At 42.9% G+C, this 14,482-nt stretch overlaps 1 protein-coding gene across 3 annotated transcripts in view; it reads left to right on the forward strand.

The window, feature by feature from the left end:
• The first annotated feature begins 358 nt into the window (after positions 1-358).
• Positions 359-14,482, forward strand: part of LOC121569348 (neuropilin and tolloid-like protein 1) — a 160,862-nt gene continuing 146,738 nt past the window's right edge. For 2 of the 3 annotated variants that reach the window (XM_041880231.1, XM_041880232.2), the window contains exons 1-4: positions 359-927; positions 2,061-2,114; positions 2,468-2,602; positions 3,787-4,035. In XM_041880231.1, coding sequence (XP_041736165.1) covers positions 732-927; positions 2,061-2,114; positions 2,468-2,602; positions 3,787-4,035 — 634 coding nt within the window. In that variant the 5' untranslated portion in view covers positions 359-731. Of the gene's footprint in view, positions 1,401-2,060; positions 2,115-2,467; positions 2,603-3,786; positions 4,036-14,482 lie in introns of all 3 variants that reach the window. The other variant, XM_041880233.1, reaches the window with a different exon arrangement.

The raw sequence follows: 14,482 nt of genomic DNA on the forward strand, positions 1-14,482 counted from the left end.
ATATAGTCACTCCATCTATTCCATATAGTCACTCCATCTATTCCATATAGTCACTCCATCTATTCCATATAGTCACTCCATCTATTCCATATAGTCACTCCATCTATTCCATATAGTCACTCCATCTATTCCATATGGCCACTCCATCTATTCCATATAGTCACTCCATCTATTCCATATAGCCACTCCATCTATTCCATATAGCCACTCCATCTATTCCATATAGCCACTCCATCTATTCCATGCGGCAGGTGTTTCTGCCTGGAGTTGTTGATATAGTTGACGGTATCCTGACATATATCTGCTTTCGCTTGTTTCTTCCATTTCCTCTCACAGGGTGCGTTTTTCTGCTTACCTTTGACATTTTCGCTTAGTGGGCCGCCGACTGAGGTGTTGGATTCTGCAGTCTGCTTGCAGAGAGAAAGAGCAAAGCGCATCTTAAAGAAACACCCACCACCTCCTCTCCGTAGTTTTTTTTTCTACTACTCCATGGCTAACATAGGGGAAGTTGGATTAAATTCGTGAAACAAAGTATCCTGGAGTGTGTTCCAATTATAATTAGGGTGGTTTATAGGCTAGCCCAGTAGTTAGAGGAACGAATGAATAGATGACCCAGCAGTTGGAGGAGGGCGATAATATGCTTCAACTCCTTCTTGGTGGGTGCAGAGAGAGAGAGCGAGAGTGAGAGAGCAAGAGAGAGAAACCAGCCAATCGCCGGAGTAGACTGGAGGATGCTCTACAAACACTGCTCTACGAACACTCTCCATGAGGGATTAGAGGAAGAAGGAATGAGATTTTTCACGTTGCGACTTTTGTTATCTAAGTTGATAGCCCGGGGTTTTACGCATCGTGGAACAGTGCAAACAGTTCGGAAAATGTGCTTAGGAGGATGGGATACCCACGCGTCAGTAGGATTTTTGTTTCCAGGTAAATGGATTGAAGAATAATAACTAAAGCTGCCTTTTTTTTCACCCTGAATCTGTTTCATCGAAAGATTGTAAAGGTGCAGCGATCAGGGATGGCTGATGACGGATCTATTCATCCGGTCAGTGCATCAGAAGCACCAAAATGTTCAGGAAACGTTTGGATGGAATTCGGGCAAATGTTTAGACCTGCATTTGGTTTTATATGAAACTGGTGACTAGTAGTTGCGATTGTTCTCTCTCTGGAATTGTAATCTTCTCATTCAATAAATTATAACTGCGAGGAAGACATTTGCCAGGTTATCCATTTTATTTATTTATTTATTTTTGGAAAGGTGGAATGGTATTGCGGTTTGCTGTCCATTTCGCATCTCCCTTAAATATCTTGAAGTATACCTTTATCTAAATGGAATTAGTTGAACCTGAAGCCCCTTGTGAAAGGTACAGACATGGTATATGGGCACAGCCTCCTTCACGGTAAGTCGCTTCCATTGAACATAATTCACTGCCTTGCGCCTACATCAAATGCCTTAATTGAGTAGCTTAGGCTAGCCCAATATTCATGATTTTATGAGTTGACGTAGAATTCTGGTTGCCTATAGCTGTCAGTTCACATATAGTGGGAGATGTGTAACGAATGTGATATCCATGCACCCATACCCCTTGACAATTTGTGTAGCATCTACTGTACCTATATTCAAACAGCATGCGTAGGCTACTTTTCCATAGCATTACATGCAGATACATTATGGTATAGCCTGAAGACTCCAGGTGTATACGTTTTCCATTTGTATGATGAATAGTGCATTAAAGCCCAATTATGTGTTGCCCGGGGTCTGGTCTACGATGTGGTTAATAGGTATGTATGTTTGCCTATTCGTTGCACATCCAATTCCATTAAAAAAGTTAAGAAACTTTGGAGAATCAATTGGTTACAAATTATGTATTTTTTAATTCATTTCATTTATTTAAAACCCCGTTTAAAAGGGCAATGTAACATTCTAGCCATGCATGATACATTCAATATTTTGAATTCTTTAGAGTATTATGTCATAGGCTACATCTATGTTGAATGAATGCAAATATAGCAATTTGTATTATCCACAAAACAAAATTAATGTGTTTATCTTGTTGCAGTTGTTGCAAGTCTACTCATACTTGGGTTGTCTGGGGCAACGAAGAAAGAAGCATGTAAGGCACTATCACTAGGTCTCTCTCTCTCCCTCTCTCTCTCTCTCTCTCTCTCTCTCTCTCTCTCTCTCTCTCTCTCTCTCTCTCTCTCTCTCTCTCTCTCTCACTGTCTCCTCTATCTCCCCCCTCTCTCTTTCTTTCTCTGTCTCTCTCTGTCTCCTCTCTCCTCTCTCTCTCTCTCTCTCTCTCTCTCTCTCTCTCTCTCTCTCTCTCTCTCTCTCTCTCTCTCTCTCTCTCTCTCTCTTTCTCTCTCTCTCTCTCTCTCTCTCTCTATATATATATATATATATATATATATTTATATATTTGTATCTATCTATATAATCAACTGAACTCTGCTATTGGGTTTTCAGTGAAGAACAATTCGGGAGTGAAACCTGCAGGTCAATGTGGCACCTGGGTGAAGGAAGGAGACGGGGGACTGTTCACTTCTCCCAACTACCCCAGCAAATATCCCCCAGGAATAGAGTGTGTTTACATCATTGAAGGTGAATAATTTTCACAGCAACTAACTAACCTCAATGTAAAGCCATGTATGTCATTTGTTGAGATCAGTAGATGACATCCTCTAAACAAATACAGATTTTTTTAAATTCACCGCCAGGAATAAGGAATACAGAGTTTTGTCCCTCAATTTTGATAGCCTTTTAGTACTGAAATCTGACTCTTAAATAGTGTTCCAGGAACCTAAATCTTTATCATCTCAGATCCAGGTGAGAAATTAAAACCATCTGTCTGTTAAACTCCTTGTTGTCTTCTTGAGCTCAGGCGTCGGTGAATGTGGACGGGCTCAGGTTGCTCTGTGGATGGATGTCTCTCCTCATGTTTCAGAGAGAAATCTGGACCAGATGTTGAGATATGTGTTCGTAGTATAACTGATGGGATTGGTCAGTTCAGTTGCTGTGCTGTTGATGTTTGTCTGATGATGGTAATGAAATCAGACGGCGAGTTGCAATCTCAGTCATTTAATTTAGGTTCTGGGAGGTTTATATTTGATTCATCAGTGGAGGAGATTAGGTTACGGCCCTAATGATATTAACAAAATGAATACACAAAAGATCATCTCTACTGAGACGCTACTGCTGGACTGGAGGAACTATACTAGAACAATATAATCTGGTTTGTACTATTACTGAACTGGATTTATAGATGAAATGTGGATGATGGTCCAGACTTTTAGCCTGATCCACCATCCTGACCTGACTGAATGTAAGCCTGTGAGATCAGGATGGTGGAATGAGACAACCGGACTTTACCCACACTGATCATTGGGATAGAAATAGAAGTTGCTTGCTTGAAATACTTGGAACGTGTTTCACAGAGAGAGAAAAAAAAGAAAAGGTATTTTTTATTCGAGGTTGATCAGTGGTCACAAAAAAAGTCACCAACGTTGGGATTGTGTTTTCTTAGTAGTTCATTCAGTTCACTCCAAGACAACATACAGTGTGTCTATTTACATTGCAGAGCAAAATGATTTAAAATGAGTTAACCCCCACAGGGGCATTTACTGTAAGAAATCGTAATTGCACACTGCTTAATGGCGCTTCACGAGTTCTCCCTGTGTTATATGCCTTATAGGCCTACAGCATTATGTATTATAGCTACACGTATACGTTATAAACAGTATGAGCATTATATTCACTATCTGTGTTATCTACTCTGTCTCCTCCAGCTCCTCCCAGGCTGTGTATTGATCTGTTCTTTGATGAGAGGTACTCTATCGAGCCTTCATGGGAATGTAAGTTCGACAACATCGAGGTGCGGGACGGCCCCTTTGGCTTCTCCCCAATCATCGGACGCTACTGTGGCCAGACCGTCCCTCCCTTCATCAGGAGCAGCGGACGGTACCTCTGGATAAAATTTGTTTCCGACGGCGAACTGGAGGCGATTGGATTTTCGGTAAACTACAACTTCACTGCAGGTAAGAATCGACACAAAGTATTCACAGTAACATGAGCAATCTCAACATGCCCAATGGCAACAGAATGGTAATGTTAAACACGGCATAGTTCAGGAGTTCAATTGTCTCACAGAAACCTCATCAACAGTCTGTTCACAGCCTCTCTGCTAAACAACATTTATATATTTCCTTAGCACACAAAGCATGGTGCTATCAGCTCCTAGCCTCCAGCCATGGTGGCAGGCAGACAGGCAGGCTAACGAAATGTGTTGCTGTTAGTTTGATAGCTTTCGATCAGAGTTCTCTAGTAACTGTGTTGTTTGCGGGAGCAAAGTGAAGGGGAATAAGCGTGACAGGCTAATCTAGACTGTTGAACACAATCCTCCCAATCACCTCCCTCTGCGTGCCGCGAGAAGCCTTGACTAGCTTTTATTTGCATCATCTCCCGGCTGGTTTCCCGTTAACCGAGCAGCGCATGATTTATGACCACCTTGGTTTGATATGCACTCTGGTCAGCTATGGGCTGTATGGTGTACCCTTGGCTGGGTCAGGGTTTAATAACGCCATCAACTTCTGTAGTGTGTTGTCGAGGGCTGAAGGAAATACTGCCCGCAGCACCGTGATATGTAGGAGCATTTTTAACACCACAGCTTTGGAAGACTGACCTGCAGAATCATGTTCCATGGAGAAACAAAACAATCCCATTTTCAACCCACATTCTGTGTATATCCATCCCTCTTTCCCTTCCTAAAATACATTTCCAAAAACATATTTATGAATTGTTTTGCCATTGGCCCACAACATTGTTCTTTGAACAAATAGCTTTGGTTGTGTTTCAGATTATTGTTGTGCCCAATAGAAATTAAATAGTAAATAAAGGATTGTGTCATTTTGGAGTCACTTTCATTGTAAATAAGAATACAATATGTTTCTGATCACTTCTACATTAATGTGGATGCTATCATGATTACGGATAATCATTAACGAATCTTGAATAATTATGAGTGGGAAAGGCATAAATAGCATACCCCCCCAAGAAGCGCTAACCTCCTCTAATATTGGTAACGGTGAGAGGTTAGCATTTTTGGGGATGGTATGATCTTTGTGCCTTTATAGCTTTCTCACTCATCATTATTCCTGATTAATTCCTGATTATCCATAGTCATGGTAGCATCCACATTAAGACCCAATGCTGTCGTTTTTATGCCACTATCAAATCATTTCTGGGTAACAATTAAGCACCTTACTGTAATAGCAAAAAAATATTTCTCAAACAATAACTTTCCTAGGACTGTCTGGGAGTGGTCTGAATTGGGAAGGGAAAAATGAAAACTAGCTGTTATTGGCAGAGAGGTTTGGAACTCTCTTTGTTATTAGTCTATTAACTAATTTACCAATGGTGATGTCACCATGGAAAGCCGAAACTCCCGCCCATGCAAAGCTGCTGATTAGAAGGTCCTGTGTAGATTTAATTTTCAACCAGCAACTGTCAGGAAATAACACTGATCAAATGTTTTCACACTTTTACAGTGTTAGTTTCGTCAGCTGTTGTACAATATGATATAAGACACAGGAAAAACTGAATTTTGACTGCACTGGGCCTTGAATGTAGAAGTGTTCAGAAACCTATCATATTCTTATTTACAATAAAAGTGACTCCAAATTGACACAATACATTATTTACCATTAATTTCTATTGGGCACAACATAATCTGAAACACAAACAAAACAAACTGCAAGTGCATCCAACAAGTTTGTAGTCACACGCTTGATGTAGTCATTGCGTGCTCGGAATATTAGACCAAACACTAAACTTTTGACTACTTTATTACTTATTTTATTTTAGTAATAAAATAATAAAATTACTTACTTTATTTTAATACACATAAAGGAGGATTTGTCTAAACACTTATGAAACCCTAAAATGGGCGGGACTAGATACATAAAGTGGGTTCATTTCTAAACGGTACAACAGATATGTATGAAAATAGCCTGAAATAAAAGGTGACATTCTGTACTGCTGCCTCATATGAAAATGCTGGAGTATAGAGCCACATTTAAGTGTACTGTACCTCGTTTCACCACACACAATGCTTTCCCATAGACCCAAATACATTGACCTTTCATCCTAGAGCAATTGATTAAACTAGATACAATGGAGTGAAGAAGCAATCAGATTGCTGTTCTGTACGTTAAATGGTCATTCGAGGTCATGAGGAAAGATGGGAAACGGTGGGTGAAGATAGGGCGGGAAATTGGTGTAGTCCAGTTAGAGTCGGGTAGATGGAGTGCATATGTTGGCCTATATGTCTCCATAGAATGTTGTGGTTATCTTTGAAAAACTGCTGTTTGCTGGTGGAGCCTCTTCTCAGATTCCTGAGTGGGAGAAGAAAAAAACATGGCTCCCCCTGTCTTGATAAGAAATAGCTGTGGCATATGATTAGCATAATTAAAGAAGATAAAAGTATTGGATTCACTAGACTTGATGCTCCAAAATCTGGCTGTGTGGAGAGAGAGGCTCACATCTGCCTCTGCCCTGGCTAATGCTGCTAGCACAATGCTAATTCACACTGGGCTACTCAAGATGAATGAAAAGCAAGGGGAGCGGAGGAGGAGAGAAAGAGAGAGGGAGAGAGAGAGAGAGAGAGAAAGGTTCTACACCTTTTCCTCACCTTATCTTCTCCCTCGCTTTTCATTCATCTCAAGTGTCCTATCTGAGGAGAGTGGAGAGGGGGAGAAGGAGGAGAGGAGAGGGAAAGAGAACAGTGAACATAAATAAAATGTGATGAAGAACAGGATATCTCCAGTCCCACCTGGAGATGAAAGATATCACAGTCTTTATGAGATCAGCCACTCCTTCAGGTTCACATTATTCCCCCTCCCAGCCTTCATACTGTACAGCAGAGTACTAGGACTGGATGGAACTTGACAGGAAATATCACTATTGACTATTGTAATCAGTGTAATAATTTATAGTATGTTTAGTATTTATAGTATGTTGTGGCTTTTGGGGGAGATTTTAACTCTTTACACTTTGATCCATTATTTATACAGGTAATCCCGTAACATTTTTACCTAGAAGGCAGTAATCAGACTTTTATACAATTTGGCAAAAGCATAGAAAATAATTCAAAGCATGTTTTGGGTGTTTACAGAAATTCTCCAGTGATGACTAACACTGATCCAGCTGGGTAGCTCTTTCCTGCATTCAAATGACTAGTGGCCTCATGGGTGGAATTAATATTTTTCATAATTGTATAATTAATAAACATTATTAATTTAAAAAGCAGCCGGAAATCAGGTCTTTCTATGTCAAACGGTTTTTGTTATATTTCAGTCTTCTATGATACAAAGTGTAATATTGGGATGCAAACTCAAAATTGCAGACATTTCAACTCTGTATCTGACATGGTACAGATGTCTTCTTTTTTGTAAGCCCATAACCATGCGTGTGAGCTGTCTCCTTTTGTTTCAAAGTAGATTTGTTTTAAGACTACCAAGAAACCCTCTGTGTGACCCTGACTTAGCCCACTGCAGTAAACGGTTTTAAGTGAGGTAAAGGTGCAGTATCTGGAATCATGTCATGCTAGGTTCTGACGTACACAAGGTGCCAAACTACAATCTGCAGGTGCAGCAGCACACTCACTGTCGTTCCATTCCAATCACACTGTCAAGTGTATTAATGATCAGCAGAAGCTGTCTGAATTATAACTGTCGAAGGGGTTAGGGAACAGATTGTCTGAACAGCTACGGGTCCTGTATGGCTCAGTCGGTAAAGCATGGTAGAGCACGGCGCTTGAAACACCGTTTCCCGGGGCCACCCACACGTGAAATCTGTGCACGCCTGACTGTAAGCCAGTATCGATAAAAGCGTCTGCTAAATGGTATATATTATTATGTATTTATTGTTATAGTCAGTTAAGGGAAAGAGTAACACATATTGAAAATAAAAGTGTGTCAATGATAGTGCTGTATTCACTTCTAATAGGCTACAGTTTGACAATCAAGTCAGCAATTTGAGCGCTTGGGACTAAAAGGTTTTATCTGCATTTTTGTCAAAATGTAGTTATTGACAAAGCCTTGTTCTGTTTAATGTTCTCTACCTATATAGTACTCTAAATACCCCAATTCATGTTGCTAATTCCAAAGAATACAAGATAAAAACTGCTGACACCATTCAAACCAATGAGGGTTTGGAACTTTAAAGCCAATTATTTCAGAATAATCTTTTTGCAGATAGAACCTTGTAGTCCCAAGCTCTCGAAATATATCTACATGTTCCCTACAAATATCTCTATATTTAAGATATTTAATCTGCTCTGGAGCCAGTACCTTCCCCCCTTCTCCCAGCCTGCCTGTCCGAAATACAGCCACAGCTCCCCGTAGCATAACCCTCGTAAATCCTCATCCTATTCTGTTCAGGCAGTGCTGCGGTCACCCCCGCCTGCACCCGACATTCTCCGCTTTGAAAGATGACCGTGCTCCCTAACCTCAGACATAACTCTAGTTCTAGACTGAGAATACATACAGTGACAGACTTTTTCCACATTTTGTTAGGTTACAGCCTTATTCTAAAATTGATTACATCGTTTTTTCTTCCTCATTGATCTACACACAATACCCCATAATGACAAAGCAAAAATAGGTTTTTAGAAATTATTGCTAATTTATTAAAAGTAAAAAACTGAAATATCACATTTACATAAGTATTCAGACTCTTTACTCAATACTTTGTTGACGCACCTTTGGCAGCAATAACAGCCTCGAGTCTTCTTGGGTATGACGCTACAAGCTTGGCACACCTGTATTTGGGGGGTTTCTCCCATTCTTCTATCCAGATCCTCTCAAGCTCTGTCAGGTTGGATGGGGTGTGTTGCTGCACAGCTATTTTCAGGTCTCTCCAGCAATGGTCGATCGGGTTCAAGTACGGGCTCTGGTTGGCCAGAGGACATTCAGAGACTTGTCCCGAAGCCACTCCTGCAGTGTCTTGGCTGTGTGCTTAGGGTCGTTATCCTGTTGGAAGGTGAACCTTCGCCCCAGTCTGAGGTCCTGAGCGCTCTGGAGCAGGTTTTCATCAAGGATCTCTCTGTACTTTGTTCTGTTTATCTTTGCCTCAATCCTGACTAGTCTCCCAGTCCCTGCCGCTGAAAAACACCCCCACAGCATGATGCTGCCACCACCATGCTTCACCGTAGGGATGGTGCCAGGTTTCCTCCAGACGTGATGCTTGACATTCAGGCCAAAGAGTTGAATCTTGGTTTCATCAGACCAGAGAATCTTGTTTCTCATGGTCTGAGAGTCTTTAGGTGCCTTTTGGCAAACTCCAAGAGGGCTGTCATGTGCCTTTTACTGAGGAGTGGCTTCCGTCTTGCCACTCTACCATAAAGGCCTGATTGGTGGAGTACTGCAGAGATGGTTGTCCTTCTGGAAGTTTCTCCCATCTCCACAGAGGAACTCTAGAGCTCTGTCAGAGTGACCATCGGGTCCTTCTCCCCCGATTGCCCAGTTTGTCCAGGTGGCCAGCTCTAGGAAGAGTCTTGGTGATTCCAAACTTCTTCCATTTAAGAATGATGGAGGCCACTGTGTTGATGGAGGCTACCCTTCCCCAGATTTGTGCCTCGACACAATCCTGTCTCGGAGCTCTACGGACAATACCTGAGCTCAATTTCGAGTATCATAGCAAAGGGTCTGAATACTTATGTAAATAAGGTCTTTTTTTAAATTTATTTTTATAAATTAGCAAAAGTAGGAGTGTGCTGATTGGGTCATATCTCTTTATCTCTGGGGCACTGCAGTAAGGAACATTGTTGTTACCCTCCTTACAGTGTTTACTGATCAGTAATATGGAAGAGCACTTGACACAGGAAGTAAAACAAAATGAAATCCAAAAGGGGTTGGCCTGAATGTGTATGTGTGTGTGTGTGTTTGTGTGTGTGTGTGTGTGTTTCAGCATATGTCTGTGTCTACCTCACACCCCTTCCAATAAAACCACTACTTCTCTTTCTTCACACACATTCCCCCTCACCCACTTTCCCCTCTCACACTTCCCGCCTCAAACACTTCCCTCCTCACACACTCTCCCCTCACCCACTTTCCCCTCTCACACTTCCCGCCTCAAACACTTCCCTCCTCACACACTCTCCCCTCACACACTTCCCCCCTCACACACATTCCCCCCTCACACACTTTCCCTCTCACACGTCCCCTCTCACACATTCCCCCTCACACACTTCCCCTCTCACACACTCTCCCCTCACACACTCTCCCCTCACCCACTTTCCCCTCTCACACTTCCCGCCTCAAACACTTCCCTCCTCACACACTCTCCCCTCACACACTTCCCCCCTCACACTTCCCCCCACACACTTCCCTCTCTCACACTTCCCCGCACACATCCCCCCTCACACATTCCCCCCTCACACACTCTCCCCTCACACACTTCCCCCCTCACACACTTCCCCCCGCACACACTTCCCTCCTCACACACTTCCCCCCGCACACACATCCCCCCTCACACACATTCCCCCCTCACACACTTTCCCTCACACGTCCCCTCTCACACATTCCCCCTCACACACTTCCCCTCTCTCACACTTCCCCCCTCTCACACTTCCCCTCCTCACACACTTCCCCTCTCACACACTTCCCCCCTCACACACTCGTCTCACTGTGATCAGTGTGTGTTTGAAGATGGGGGCCGTCTGTAAGGCAGAGGCAGCCCTGGAATCCCCCAGAATGCTGCTTGTCTTGATTCAACGGCTGCTGAATACTGTTGTTTCACACAGAGAAGAGAAGCGTCTCATGTGGCCCTTTTAGCTTTTCAACTGCTTTGCTGGATACCAAGCGAAATCTATTTTGTGGCTCCGTGGCCGAGTTTGGGAATGAAATATAGATGTACTGTAGCTGTAGGGTGGAGTCTTCGGGCCCATTAGGAGGAGGGGGATTGTTGCATTGTTTTTGCAGTGTGCTAACATTGGGAAATATTACATATTTTATTTCAGTTGGTCTATCCAACTGTTTGTCAATGCATGCTTGATTAAGTGGGAATGGTTTCATAGCAACTGTCTCAAAGTTAGCTGCTTAGGTAAAACGTATCGCTCTATGTCCTATAGTTGATATATGGTTGGCCTATCTGCCCCTTCTTAAAATGCAAGGTCAGTTTTATACTGTAACCTCGCATTATCATGACTTCCAACCTCATCTCCAGCTCTCCAGTGGGAACGTAGTGTTTTCTGATGCTAAGGCAGGCTGACCTCATCTCCAGCTCTCCAGTGGGAACGTAGTGTTTTCTGATGCTAAGGCAGGGTAATGAATCCATAATCTAGATGAGATTTTGATTGATCCTAGGCAGTTACACCCCCCCATCCCCATTATAAGTGTACTGGGAATTGTATTGGATTAAAATCAGTCTAATGACGTTGGAGATTAGAGCTGGAATAGGATGTATGGACGCCATCGTCCAGGAGGCAACTCCATGAGATTGGACTTAGATGGATTCAAACTGGAAAATTGGAATTTGAACCGGAGCAATCGACCCTCATCACTCCTCGGAGAAGCTACACTTCACTGCCTGTTTCACTGGAGAAGTGGAAAGGAAGAATCAGAGTTAACTTTCCCCCCTCAGTTTCAGGACTTTCTATCGTCACTGAATAAAGACAAAACACTTTAGTTACTTGACAATTAAGTTGGTGGAACTTAAAGTTGAATCAACTTACTAAGAGCTTGACATAGGGAGAGAGGGAAGATCACTCACAATTATTTTGAGACGGGTAAAGCGAGCGAGCGCACTTTCACCCCGCTTAATTTGAGAGATGAGGAATGAACGGCACCCTGGAGTCTAGCTAAACAAACGGGAGGCGAGGGGAGGCATGAGGGGAGGCATCAGGAGAGGCGTGAGGCAGGGTGAGAGGTGAAGAGGAGAGGAGAGGAGAGGAGAGGAGAGGAGAGGAGAGGAGAGGAGAGGAGAGGAGAGGAGAGGAGAGGAGAGGAGAGGAGAGGAGAGGAGAGGAGAGGAGAGGAGAGGAGAGGAGAGGAGAGGAGAGGAGAGGAGAGGAGAGGAGAGGAGAGGAGGATGGTTTATCTATTTGTCCCTTCTGTTGGATAGGGGACAAAGTAGAGTGTAAAAACAGTGATAAATCTAGCGTTAGCATCTCTCTCGGCTTTAGTAATAATGACTTTGCAAAAGAGAAAATGAGAATGTATCCTACATGTCTTATTACATCTGAGGCACTGGAACTTTCATTTCATTTGGAGGGCCCAGGACTCTGCAGGGGGCCACAGTAAAACGTGGATAAAACGAATAAGTGGAGAGAGAGAGAGAGAGGGAGAGAGAGGGGGGAGAGAGAGGGGGGGAGGGAGAGAGCGAGAGAGTGGGAGGGAGAGAGATAGGGAGAGAGGGGGAGAGAGATAGGGAGAGGGAGAGAGAGTGGGGGAGAGAGATAGGGAGAGAAATAGGGAGGGGGGAGAGAGATAGGGAGAGAGAGGGGGGAGTGAGATAGAGGGAGAGAGAGAGAGAGAGAGAGAGAGAGAGAGAGAGGGGGGAGAGAGACGGAGAGGGGGGAGGGAGAGAGGGAGAGAGAGATTCTGCACAGATTCTGTCAGACCTGGGCCCTGACAGTAAATCTCAGTAAGACAAAAATAATGGTGTTCCAAAAAAGGTCCAGTTGCCAGGACCACAAATACAAATTCCATCTAGACACCGTTGCCCTAGAGCACACAAAAAACTATACATACCTCGGCCTAAACATCAGCGCCACAGGTAACTTCCACAAAGCTGTGAACGATCTGAGAGACAAGGCAAGAAGGGCCTTCTATGCCATCAAAAGGAACATAAAATTTGACATACCAATTAGGATCTGGCTAAAAATACTTGAATCAGTTATAGAACCCATTGCCCTTTATGGTTCTGAGGTCTGGGGTCCGCTCACCAACCAAGAATTCACAAAATGGGACAAACACCAAATTGAGACTCTGCATGCAGAATTCAGCAAAAACATCCTCCGTGTACAACATAAAACACCAAATAATGCATGCAGAGCAGAATTAGGCCAATACCCGCTAATTATCAAAATCCAGAAAAGAGCCGTTAAATTCTATAACCACTTAAAAGGAAGCGATTCCCAAACCTTCCATGACAAAGCCATCACCTACAGAGAGATGAACTTGGAGAAGAGTCCCCTAAGTAAGCTTGTCCTGGGCCTATGTTCACAAACACAAACAGACCCCACACAGCCCCAGGACAACAACAACAACAACACAATTAGACCCAACCAAATCATGAGAAAACAAAAAGAGAATTACTTGACACATTGGAAAGAACAAACAAAAAAACAGAGCAAACTAGAATGCTATTTGGCCCTAAACAGAGAGTACACCGTGGCAGAATACCTGACCACTGTGACTGACCCAAACTTAAGGAAAGCTTTGACTATGTACAGACTCAGTGAGCATAGCCTTGCTATTGAGAAAGGCCGCCGTAGGCAGACCTGGCTCTCAAGAGAAGACAGGCTATGTGCACACTGCCCACAAAAATGAGGTGGAAACTGAGCTGCACTTCCTAACCTCCTGCCAAATGTATGACCATATTAGAGACACATATTTCCCTCAGATTACAGCGATCCACAAAGAATTCGAAAACAAACCCAATTTTGATAAACTCCCTTATCTACTGGGTGAAAAACCACAGTGTGCCATCACAGCTGCAAGATTTGTGACCTGTTGCCACAAGAAAAGGGCAACCAGTGAAGAACAAACACCATTGTAAATACAACCCATATTTATGTTTATGTATTTTCCCATTTGTACTTTAACTATTTGCACATTGTTACAACACTGTATATATACATAATATGACATTTGAAATGTCTTTATTCTTTTGAAACTTCTGAGTGTAATGTTTACTGTTAATATTTATTGTTTATTTCACTTTTGTTTACTATCTACTTCCCTTGCTTTGGCAATGTTAACACACGTTTCCCATGCCAATAAAGCCCTTAAATTGAAAAATTGAGAGAGAGAGAGAGAGAGAGAGAGAGAGAGAGAGAGAGAGAGAGAGAGAGAGAGAGAGAGAGAGAGAGAGAGAGAGAGAGAGAGAGAGAGAGAGAGAGAGAGAGAGAGAGAGAGAGAGAGAGAGAGAGAGGAACAGAGAAAGGAACAGTGTACAGACTATGTGAGCATAGCCTTGCTATTGAGAAAGGCCGCCGTAGGCAGACCTGGCTCTCAAGAGAAGACAGGCTATGTGCACACTGCCCACAAAATGAGGTGGAATCTGAGCTGCACTTCCTAACTTCCTGCCAAATGTATGACCATATTAGAGACACATATTTCCCTCAGATTACTCAGACCCAGAAATAATTTGAAAACAAATCCAATTAGGATAAACTCCCATATCTTTTGGGTGAAATACCACAGTGTGCAATCACAGCAGCAAAATGTGTGACCTGTTGCCACAAGAAAAGGGCAACCAGTG

Source organism: Coregonus clupeaformis, chromosome 7 (assembly GCF_020615455.1).
Source record: "Coregonus clupeaformis isolate EN_2021a chromosome 7, ASM2061545v1, whole genome shotgun sequence".
Lineage (NCBI taxonomy): Eukaryota > Metazoa > Chordata > Actinopteri > Salmoniformes > Salmonidae > Coregonus > Coregonus clupeaformis.